This window comes from Arachis ipaensis, chromosome B10, assembly GCF_059453495.1.
Source record: "Arachis ipaensis isolate K30076 ecotype BB chromosome B10, ASM5945349v1, whole genome shotgun sequence".
NCBI classification, from domain to species: Eukaryota; Viridiplantae; Streptophyta; class Magnoliopsida; order Fabales; family Fabaceae; genus Arachis; species Arachis ipaensis.
The window spans coordinates 144,688,668-144,701,369 of NC_142435.1; the positions used below are offsets into that span (position 1 = coordinate 144,688,668).

General features: G+C 27.2%; 1 protein-coding gene across 2 annotated transcripts; it reads right to left on the reverse strand.

The window, feature by feature from the left end:
• Positions 1 to 6,306: 6,306 nt before the first annotated feature.
• LOC107623544 (putative mediator of RNA polymerase II transcription subunit 26b) lies at positions 6,307 to 10,170 on the reverse strand. Of its 2 annotated transcripts, none has more exons than XM_016325865.3 (10): positions 9,914 to 10,170; positions 8,716 to 9,452; positions 8,458 to 8,526; positions 8,274 to 8,356; positions 7,856 to 7,905; positions 7,610 to 7,734; positions 7,480 to 7,507; positions 7,092 to 7,390; positions 6,924 to 7,008; positions 6,307 to 6,806 (listed from the first exon to the last, which is right to left on the reverse strand). In XM_016325865.3, exons 2-10 carry the CDS (start codon positions 9,235 to 9,237, stop codon positions 6,682 to 6,684), a joined length of 1,386 nt encoding a protein of 461 aa, XP_016181351.1. In that variant the 5' UTR covers positions 9,238 to 9,452; positions 9,914 to 10,170; the 3' UTR covers positions 6,307 to 6,681. The 2 variants fall into 2 exon arrangements, with proteins under 2 accessions (XP_016181351.1, XP_016181352.1); XM_016325866.3 differs by having other exon boundaries at positions 7,092 to 7,378; positions 9,914 to 10,123.
• Positions 10,171 to 12,702: the final 2,532 nt, after the last annotated feature.

Genomic DNA, 12,702 nt, shown 5'->3' on the forward strand with positions numbered 1-12,702 from the left:
AATGTCAACTTCACCTTTATTACTTGAATGAAGTTCTTTGTCCATATCATATTAAAAGGAAAATTTAAGTTTTGATTGATTTATATTTTTATTTATATTTTTTTTAAAATATTTTTGTGTTTAAGATTTTATGAAAAAAATAAAAAATAATGTTACTAAAAATAAAAATAGAAAAAAAAGAGGCCCTTAATTTTTGATATATCACATGAATGAGTTAATACATGCGTAAGGACTACTGTTGAAGATTTTTTTTTTTTATAATTTAATGAGAATGATATAAACTTTTAAGTTTTAATGCTCTCATTTTCTTTTTCACTTTGATGTTTTCATTTTTCAAAATTTAACAATTGACTTCAGAGAAACCTTTTAAATGTATACATGCTATTAAACTTTCTTACATTAATCTATTTCCACTAACTTTATTCAAGGTTTAATTATTCTGTTGGTTTTTATAGTTTCATAAAATTTTCAATTAGGTCTTTATATTTTTTTTCTTTTTAATTAGGTCTTTGCACTAATTTTTTTTTCAATTAAATCTCTCTTAATAGTAATTGGCTTAATTTTATAAGGACACAACTAAAAAAAAATTGGTATAAGGACCTAAATAAAAGGAAAAAAAATATAGGGACCCAATTAAAAAAAATTGGTGCAAGGACTCAACTAAAAAAAAATATAGAGACTGAATTAAAAATTTTGCAAAACTATAGGAACCAATAGAATAATTAAACCTTTATTCAATTAATATTTTATAATTGTTGTGCTTAATTACTAGTTTTTCTATTTGATTTTGGAATTTGTCAGTGGAGGTAATTGGAAACCTTATCCGAATGCAATGTGCTGTGATCTTCATCCTCCTTCACTTGGCTGCCAAGTGTATGATTTGGAATACAAAGTGGCTTTATATTTGTCCTTTTCATTCAAAGAACAGAGCTACACACAAGATAAATGAGAAATGATTTATTCCTCTCAATTTATAGGATAATTTACACAATTCAAAATTTAATATTACACAAATTCAACAAATAAAAAATAGTTAAATTTGAGTCTTTTTTTTTAATCTATAAAAGGTAAAAACCGCTATAATTTTTAGAGTTTTCAAAACTTGTATGTAAAGATTGTATAAATTTAAAATAGGATCCGAAAACTCTAAATATTACCTACAATTTTTGAAAAAAAAAATATAGGTAGACAATGAGAATACTAAATAATATAAATAATAGATATATCAGATGTTCGATTTAATAGGATTGTAGATGATTATGTTTATTATTTTTAATTAGATAGTTATTTCTTTTGATTCAATTTATTCATACACATTAACAATGGTTGGATGTTTAATTCATTAAATATGAAGATAATTATTCTAATATTAAAGTTTATAAAATAATTTAAAAATAGAGTATTTTTTTATTTTATTGGATCAATTTTATAACTCATTATTCACATTATTTATAAAAGTTATTATCCTAGTAAAACCCTTTTTGAAAACTCTAAAGGTCGCAGTGGTTTCTATAAATTTAAAAGAGGATTCGAATGTAACCATTTTTCATTTGTGTATTTATGTAATATTAAATTTTAAATTATTTAGTTATGAAAATTATCATAATTTATATTAGTCTCTATAAAAAATAAAAAAATATTGTAAGTATTTCAAATTAATTTACAAAATAAAATCTTTGTACTACTATTTTTAAGTGACCAATAATATGATAGAGGCAATATATTCTTAATATTTAATATTTCTTCTAAATATTAATCAAGTAAAAAAGGATTATTTAGTATTTTTTTTAAATATTGCATGAAAAACATTTGTAAATTTAAGTGGGACTGTGAAGTGAGACAAGAGTCTGCGTTTTTTTTTTTTTAAATCTGTTGGGTCATTCCTACTTTTAAGAGAATAGACTTTGTAATGAGTCTTCGCTTCTTCCTTTCTGACATGTGGGCTATAAAACAATAATATATATATATATATAAATAATTAATTTAGTAGTTATTAACTTTTTTTTTTACGCGTATCTAATATAGTTGTATAAATATGATATCTAATTAAGTGATTACAAAATTAAGATTTAGTTTCGCAAAGTTTTTATTTTTTAAAAATAATTTATAAAAGTTAATTTTTAAAAGATAATTTTTTAAAAAATGTAGTATTTATATTTGGTAAATAAAATTAATAATAATTTTTAATAAGTACAAATAACAATAATTACGTTTGGTAAAATATATTTTAAAATTTAAAAATATTATAAAAAATATAAATTTAAACATTAAATTTAAAATTTAGTTAATATATGAAATTATATTAGACTTTTAAATTTTAAAAAATACAATCTAACATTAAAAATTTTTATCTTAGTTATTTTTAAAAATATTTTAATCTTTTAAAAATTATCAGCATAAACACATAATTTTTTTAAGTTATCAAACACAAAATAAAAAATTTAAATATTTATTCAAAAAACTTTACCAAATTAAGTCTGTAACATTTAATACTCTCACTTTCATCTCCTAGGCATTATAGAAGAGCTCTTTTGGCCTGGGTATAAAAATCATAACTATTTATATTTAAATTAAATTAGTTTCATAAGCAACTTTAACTATTGGATTTTCGTATAGAAATTAAATGTCATTCTTGTATACATAAAATGTTTGAATATTAATAAGCACGTGTCACATAAACATATTTATTACTTGTTTCACAAGAATATTTATTACTTGTTTCACAAGAACTGTGTACCAACCAATAAACACATATTACTTTAACTCCTTTTTTGAGAGACTCAGTACTTCGGTACTTCCATTGGGTTGTTGACCTTTTAACTTACTTTAGATTTAGATCTACAGTTCAAATTAGATTATTTTGACTTTGTATTTTTTAAATAAAGTAGTATTTTAATTTTTAGATTTTTTTGTCGTTGAAATACCCTAATAAATCTATTATCCAAGATGTTATTGACTTATTGTAATTTCTTGTTAATTTTGGATATTTGATAGTGAGATAAAAGATTATAGATGGTGATGGTGGTGTTGAATTGAAGGAAAGTGTAGGGTTCGAGTTAAAATTGAGAGGCTCATCAAAATAAAATTTTTTGAAAAAATTTTAGAAAATTATCACTTTCAAAATTCATTACAAGTGTATATTTGTATTACTTATAAGATCTAGTATACTTTTCAAATAATCTCATTCATGAAAATGTTTTAACTTTTATAATTATAATCAAAATATTTTATATAAAATTATTACATTAATGGTTATATATCTTTCGGTGGATAGTATAATTATTATGTCAAGATTATAACAATATTACAATAATGTCTAAATACATAATAATAACCATACACACTAAACATATCATTTTTTAGAAGTTTAATGTAGTATTTTTTTCTCCAAAAATGAGAAAAGTTTAGTGATTGAATGAGATTGAGAATGACTTTTTTTTTTTTTTTGCTTTTTTGAAAACTGAATTTAATAATTCATAGTTGATTTAAGTCAAGGCAGAATAGAGTTTCTCACAATTACTCTGTTTTACTTATACGGCGTCTATGAAGATTTTGTATCTGTGGCTTTGTGCAATGAATCAAGCAGGGCCATATAAAGCTCATAACAGCATTCATTAAGTTTTCAAAACACACTTAAAATCAATTAAATATTGTTTATATTATGCAATTAATGAGATTCCAAATTGCGTAGCAACTAATGGGTAAGAGCAACTATAAGGCTGCGCGTTTGTTTATAGAGATATAATATTGAGATAAGGATACAGAGACACAAAATTGTATTTAACAGAAAAGATATGGAATTATGGATAAAGACAATGTGTCTAGAGACACTAAATTAATATATTTTGTATCTATTCTGATATGAAAGACACAGAGACACTAACAAAAGACATAACTTATTTTTTATTTTTTCTTTCATTACTCTTGTTAATTTTTTATAATTATATTTTTTTATTATTATATTTTTCATCTCAAATTTTTTGAATGAAAAAAATGAGAATAAATTAGATTTTCATAATTTGTTCTAGTTTATTACCAAACAGAATACAAGAACACAAAATTTTGTGTCTTTGTCCCTTATGTCCTATTCTCAGTGTCTTGTTCTGTCTTGTTCTCAGAAACAAACGCAGCCTAATAAAATACTTTTTGGGTATTATTTTTAACATATATAATAATTGAATTGATTTAAAATTAAACTTTGTATTTGTATTTGTTACAATATTTAAAATAAGATCAGTATTAATAAAGAGAGATTATATCATTTTAAAAAAGTTAATTAAACAGTGTTATTTGTATATTATATTAAATAAAATAAGTAAAATAATATAAAATTTAATTTGAATTAAGATTAAGAATTAAAGTAAAAAAATTTATATTAAATTTTAAATTAATTTTTATAATATATAGTCTCTCAAATATTTATGTAGTATTTTATGAATTCAAAACAAAATTAAATGCTTGAAAATGTTCTAAGAATAAAAAATTAATTAATAGTACTGACAATTTAAATACAAAAATTTACTAACATTGTATATCCTAAACATATTAGTTAAAGCTGCTTATGTTAAAAAGTATTTATTATTTTAAAACTTTTATATATAATAAATATTTTAAAACTTAAAATGTTTTTATTTTTTAAAACAAACTTTTTACATTTAGTACCTAAAAAGTTTCTCAAGAGATTAAAGAACAATATTATAATAAAGAGTATGGTCTTACGCATTAGGGGTAAGCACGGGTAGCGGGTATTTGAGTACCTGTTCAAATCCAAATCGAATCTATTAAATTGGTTTTGGAACAAACGGGTAATCAGATCCAATCCGAACTAAACCGATAGCCTTTATTAGTGATTGATTCGGATATCGGTTTTGGGGGTGCGGAATCCGAACCAATCCGTAAATCCTATCATATATTAATTAAATAAAAAAAATTGGTGTTTAATTAAAAAATTTGTATTTTCATTAGACAAAGATTATTCACTATTAATATGTTTAGATTTTAATGAATTTAGTTTTTAATGTATTTGGTATTTAACATGTTTGGATTATTTCTATTGATGTTATTGTTGAATTTTTAAGATAAAAATTTGATTTTTTTATGAATTTTAAAGTTATCGGATATCCAATTACTCGAACCGAACCGAACCAATCCGTTCTTAATCGGTTTGATTTGATTTGGGTACATATACAAAAAAATATAAATCCGAACCAAGCTAAATCAATTATATTTTAATCGGTTTGATTTTAATTTTATCTTGAATCCAAACCAAACTGACCCGTGTCCACCCCTATTAGACATGTTTATCTCTAGGTGCCTTTAATAATAAAATAGCATTAAATTAATATTTATTATAAGTTTATAACTATGTATAAATGTCACTGAACTCTAAATTAATCCTAGCGGTCAATTTCGGAACATATTTTTGCATCCCAAGTCCCAAGTGGACGTGGCGGCGTGACAGAAAAATCTAGCATAAACAAAGAAAGAATCTTCACCAAATTTACCATTAAATTTAAAGCGGAAAAAAAAAAGAAGAAAACGGGAAAGAAATTGAAGGAAAGAATTGAAAGGAAGATAGAAGGAAGAAGAGGTAGGTCAAAATGAACAGTTATTATTATCATTTTCTTATGGCAACAAACACTATCCATTTTGTTGTTTTGTGAAACCATCAAATCATGAACCATTTCTAAAAGGAAAAGTATAGGAAATAATATTTGTTCTGAATAACATAAATAATAAATTAAAAAAATTAATTTTAATTTTAAAATTTAAATTTTAAATTAATTAAATTTATTTATATTTAATAAATCTAAAATGTAATTTATATAGTCCATAATTTGAACTTTGAAGCACGGTAAAAAATTAAAAATTAAAAAGAACAATAGAAACAAAGAATAAAGAAAGTCAAACCGACTAAATAAAAAGTTCCAACTTTTGCACGTGCTCTCTCTATCTGCCTGAGAGTCAGTCATGTTAGTCATATTCATATTCATACCATTCAATTCCTTTTATTTTTTTTTAAAAAAAAAGGATGGAATATTCAACCATTGTTGCATCACTCAACAAATTGTCCTATGCATTTCATCAAGGGTCACCCCTTCAATCCTTCCATATTCATGTATTCCATTCTTTCGCACCAAACCGCCAAAATAAATAAAAAGTGATTTGACTTTGACCACTTTGAGTTAGTTAAGATGGACGGATGAAATGAATAGAAAGTAATAGAACAATAATCATTAAAACTCTTGGTAATTAAATCAACAATTTATGCTATATTATATTCCAAAAGTGAAAAAGAAAAAACACTGAAAAGTAATCCTATTGAATGTTATTGCAAATTGAAATTGTTCAAAATTCTAAACATAATAGTCTATGTACTATGTTATATGACACCTTAGTCTAACTCTAATGTAATGAACTAAAGAAAATGGTGAAAACAATAGATAATTTTTCTTATAAACAAACTGTTATAATTCCCTCTTCCAAATCCAAATCATAGACTCAACAAAAATTCCTATTTACTCAAATATGACGCAAAGTTGAGGAAAATAAACAGTCTTGAGAGTTTACTTCCCCTCCGTCTAAGTAGCACAAGAAAGAATGGTGAATTGGATTTGTTATTCTCTACACTGAAAGAGTGACAATGACCAATGTTCTTCCTCCAAGAATATGAGCTACCCTCTACCTTCGACCGTTGGCCCAGTGCCGGTTATGGTTTCCGGCTTTGAACTGAGGATTTCGCTGGCCGGCTCCTTGCTTTGGGAGATCATTCAATTCCATTACTTGTATAGTTCGTTGCCTCTTAGCTGCAAGCATCAGACAATACTTTCTTGAATCAGTTCACTGTGCTATAAATATCTCAAGTGTCTCAGTTCTAAACCAAATTCAAGATAGAAACAGATTTCAGAAAAGAAATGACAAACCTTTTTCGGCTTCTTGATATCGAACCTGAAGTTTCCTCTTAGTGGCTTCTAGCTTCGCATCCACATCGTCCGAGCAATTCGATTTCTGAAGTACAGGAAACGGTTAGAGATGTTAGAGATGAATAAAATCTAAGTTTTGCAAACTTGTGTAGAGATGTTTTTACTTACATCTTGCTGGTCAACCGGAGGCTTCCTTGTGACTGTACCATTCTCTGTTCTTGGCTCGACATTGCTTTTTCGCTGCATGCTTGACTTTGGTGGTCTGCCAGGACCAGAATCAGCGGCTACCGGTCTACTTGGCTTCACTGTGGGCTCATTTTTCTTAACCAGCTGGCTCTTACTATCCTTGGCAGTGTCATTTGAAGCCTGTGGTTTCCTCTTTTCCATATTTTGGATGTCCATTGATGGCTTTCTGCCATTTTCTCGGTTCCTGACTTGCCCACTTTGTAGAGGATCTGAAAAAAATCCTGATTAGGAAAATATGGGGAATTCAGATACAGAACCAATGAGCAAATGCTAGATAGACTAAACATAAGAAATTGCAAAATCAACTCACTTCCGATATCATCCATGCCATCAAAGAACTTTACATCGTCCAGATACGAGACATACAACAAAGGGAAGTAGAAAACAATCAGTTTCTACATAAATCTAAGTTCAAAAAACATTAGGGACAGGTAAAATACCTGAGAGAGTTCAATTGAACCGGTTGAAGCTACCAAGAAAGCGCCTTCGTCCAAAGGAGGTGATGGAAGTCCTTCCTCTTCATCAACAACTGATGGATTTACAGAATCTGGAGTGCCTTCTGATCCTATAAACATTTAGTAAAACCAAATTCAAACATGAATCAAGGTTTAGAACGCAAAAGAGAGCATCGGGTATTCGGGATTGTCTTGATAGTTGTCACACAAAGCTAGATAAACGTTTGATACCTGCAATAGCTGTGGCCTTGACCCACTCATCTACCATTTCTTTCCAATCACTGTAAATCAAGAAAAGATTATTACATCAGATAGTTGTTCACTTGTTCGGTATGAAAGTGAATATTTTAAAACAGATTCTGCAATTCAACTAGTTTGCTAATACGAATCAAAACAATAATTGCTAACTTCTAAGCATACAAGATGTGAAGTATGAGTCATTTGCCTATTTAAGCATCCCATCATAGATTGAAAGATACCATCAAAGTTGAGCATAAGGGACACATGATTACTTCACTAAGGAACAGGGTCAAAGATATGATAACAATAATTTGTTTTTCATTCTCAGTTTCATACACCTACAATTCTAAACCACTGATTATTAAAATACATGGACGGCAAACAAAAATCTATCAGAAATAATCCATACTCAATAAGCTTTCGTGCGAGTTGACGGATATCCTTTGAAGCATGCTTTCTAAGAGGATTAACAGCCTTTCCAATCTCAGTTGCCTGGCAAAGGTAATTCCAAGAATTAGAGAACTCAGCCACAAAATTAAAAGCCAGAACAGATTGCCAAAAAACCAAAGCAAAGAATGATTGAATTCACAAACCTTGAGACAATCAAAAGTGAGTTCCATCAGTTGCAGCCTCCTCAGTGAGTCAAACAATACTCCATCTGACTGTTTTTACAAGAAAAACAAAACAACACCAGCATGAATCAGGAACTCCATAGAACACAAAAAGAACCTTAAAACACTTCTTGATAATAAACAACATCACACCAAAAAGTCAAAGGACTTAAAAAATCTCCTCAAACATCAAAATCACAGCACAAAGGAGCAAGAACTGATAACTAAACCAAGGCACACCTCTTCCTGACGGTTATGGAGAATGTCTCTGATCCTCAAGACCTCAGCAACAAACTGAGACTGTTCTTCCATTTCATCCGTCAATGCCTCAGCTTCACCAAAGCTATAATTGCTAAGGACCCTATTCACATCCATGTCACCATGATCATCAATATCACCCCTTGAGCTATTCACCTTGCTCTCCTTGCTTGCTCCAGCTTCAAACTCAACAACACCATCCCGATTGTGATGAAAACCACTGCTCTTGTAGGCACCATCATCATCATCACCACCACCACGAGCACCACCACCATCAGCACCATCAATAGGGACAGAGAGCTCAACCCTGTCACAACCCACGCACCTTGTTTGCTTGCAAGAGAAGAGCATCTCAGCAATATGGTCCCTTCTCAACTTGAACTCCTTGGGACAATCAGAAGCAGCCACCATGATCGCATGGTCAATTATTTCAAATATATCAGATGAAGATGAACAAGACCTGAAGTAACTCCTCCAGTGATCCAATGACTTCATGATACTCATTCCCAATCAAACCCGCTGAAAGACTTCAATCCAGATCCCAGTAATTGGAACAGCTAAAAATTGGAATCACCCACCGATCAAAATTTGATTTTTTCTCAATGGGGTAGGTAAGTAGCACCAATGCCAACAATAATATACAGTTCTTTCCAATGCTTCCCAGAAACCACAAGAAGTTGTTCTTGTTGTTGCTGTTCTTGATTCTTGATTCTTGAATCCTGTAAATGGTGAATTTTCTGGTGAGCGAGGATTTTGTTCAACAACAATGAACGCTCAAAGTCTGTAAATTTACTATCTTAATGGCGGTGTGCCCTTTCGACTGGATTGGATTTTAATTGTTGCGCGTTGATAGATAAATAAATACGATATTTTGGAGAAGGAATTCGGCAATAACAAACAAGATAATCAAAAACCAGAAACCAACCCACACAGTTACACGCCCACACAACACACATGTTGTTATATACATACATGGCTAGATGATGACAACTATAAAAACCAACGTCGTGTTCGTGTGTTTCTGTGTTGTTGTTTCAGGTTTTTCTGGTGCTACAGACCAAAACCTCAACAGAAGAAAATAAAATAAAACCTTTTTCTAATTAAAAAAGAAAAAAAGAAAAAAGCAGCTAAGAAAGAGAGCGAAAATTCTGGTACTAAAAATCTGGCTATGTTAATCTACCTATTGTTGTAGGAGTCTCCTTGGTTCAGACAATGTTCTTGTGCAACAATGAATAGTTAAGAAGAAGAAGAAGAAGAAGAAGAAGAAGAAGAAAAAAAGATGGTTTGCTTTGACTTGATCAAACACAAGAAATCAAGAATGGCTCACAAACAGAAGAGAGAGAGTGTTTGTGCGCTCTTTTCATCTTCTGATTTTATTAATTAATAATATATTTGTTTTTTTCTTTGAGAGAAAAAAAAAAAGTGGAGGGATGGAATTGTAAAAAGTAGGTAATGAATGTGGTGCGATATAGATAGGCCCAACGAAGCGGTTCTCAAGTTTTGGTGGGTCCCACTCACTCAACTCAACTCGCTCTCACTCAGTTCTTTTCTGACTCGCTCATTCTGATTAACACAACAGTCCTTCTTTTTCAATTTCCTTCCCTCTTTTCGCCTATGGGTGAACATGGTAATAAATAATCAGGGTTTTGTTTTATTTATTAAACACACAAAAAATATCAAGAAAATATCCATTCCAATTAATTAGGTCAAAGATAGATTCAATTTTTATAACCTATTCAAATCAGGATCAAATTTTCTAAAACGAAAAAACCGGGAAAGTTAAAAAAGTGAATGTTTAATTATCTTTAAATTTAAGATAGCAGAGTTCACGCGTAATAAAGATTATAAATTAAATTATTATTAGATTTTTATTTTATTATCTTATATTTTTTCTCATTTTTTAAAGTTTTTTTAATTAAGTGTGTACTTGGATAATATTTTCAAATTGATATTATATAAATGTGGAATAATGTTATATATTATTTAAATTTTTTGTTAATTAAATTAGTTTATCATAATAAAAATAAGTTATAACTAGTATTATTTTAAATTTTATTATTTAATTTAGTTGGACTTAGTTTATAAAAAAATTTTGGTATATAGTATTATTCATAAATTATAATGTCTAGACACTGACACGAGACTCTATACAAAATACAATGATACATAAATTTTAAAATATTATAAGATACAAAGACATGTATATATATAATATTTTTTAGATATATTGTAATAATATGTTGATATTTTATTGATATTAAAATATAAATTAATTTTAATTATTATTAATTTCTTATTTCAATTATATGAAGTATTTAAAATATTTTTTATTTTAATAAATAATAATCTATCTATTATATATATCTAATTTTACAACCAAAATATACCATATGTCACTTTCTCATTGCAATTGAAATCAAAATTTTCCCTCCAAAATTAAAGAGCTCTATCCTTCTTCCTACTAATTTTACAATAAAAATGTGACACATGTCACTCCTTCATTACAATTAAAATCATATCTTTCCCTCCAAAATTAAAGAGTTCTTCTCTCATCCCTACTAATTTTACAATCAAAATGTGCCACATGTCATTCCCTCGTTGTAATTGAAATTAAATATTTCCCTCCAAAATTAAAGAGTTCTCCCTCCTCCTCTCCATTTATCTACATCTCTCATTCCTTCAATCACCCTATCTCTTTTATATATCATTATCAACGAATAATTATAAATTTAACAATCAAAATGTGCAACATGACATTCTTTAATTATATTAAAATTAAAATTAAAATATTAAAATTAAAATTAAAATATAGCTATATTATATATTGTATTATATTATATATTATATACTATTATTATCTAATTTAATAACAAAATGTGTCACATAACACTCTTATTAAATTTGAGAGAAAATATTTTTCTTTATAATTAATAAACTTTCTTCCTAAATTCTCTTATATATGCCAATGAGTTATAGATCAAATAGTATAATTTTCTCATACACAATAAGAAGTCACAAGTTCGAATCTCCCTATCTTCGGTATATAAAAAAAATCTATGCTATTACATATTTGCTAATATATATTTTTTTAAGTAAAAAAAAAAATTCTCTCATGTACCTCTTTCTCTTTTTTTTTTTCTATTTCTCTCTACCATTCTCTTATTCAAATTGAAAAAAAATATTTCCTTCCAAAATTAATAAACTCCCTTCTTAAATTCTCTCATCTATTTCTCTCCCTTTTTTTAGTACTCTCTACTCTTCCCACTCTATATATAATTTATAATTTATATTTTATATTAATAATTTGACAAATCAAAATGTGTCCTCCGATATTTTTTATTATAATTAAAATAAAATATTTTTCTTTCAAAATTAACAAGCTCCCTCTCTCAATTTTCATCTTTATCTTTCTCTCTATTCTCTCTCATTCTCTATTTTTTTATCTTTTTTGTTCTACAAAAAATAAAATTAACAAAATAATATAATTCAAATAAAAAATATTATTATTATATACATATTATTTTGATTTTTTTTATTTAATTTTAAATTTTTACTATTTATCCTTTTAATATATTTTTATTTTTATTCTTTCAAATATTTATTAAATATAATTTAGAGAGAATGCTAATGTTATGATTAACAGTTAAAATCAAGATTCAACTGTTTAAAAAATATTAATTTTGAGTTAATTTTATAACTATCAATATAATTTTTTTATACTAATATCTAATTATATTTTTATATACATAGAGAGAAAAAATATTATTCTTAAATAGAAAGCATAAAAATTAATTATTTCTATTTGTGCAAAAGACTTAATACCTAATCAAAAGTATACAAGTTAAATCGTTTCAAATTTTAGATAACGAATATTAAAATTAATTATTAGTAATAAATCAAACTCTTTCACTTGAAAATAATAACTAAAAATCTTATTATTTGATTTTTTATCCACGGCATGGTCTTCTT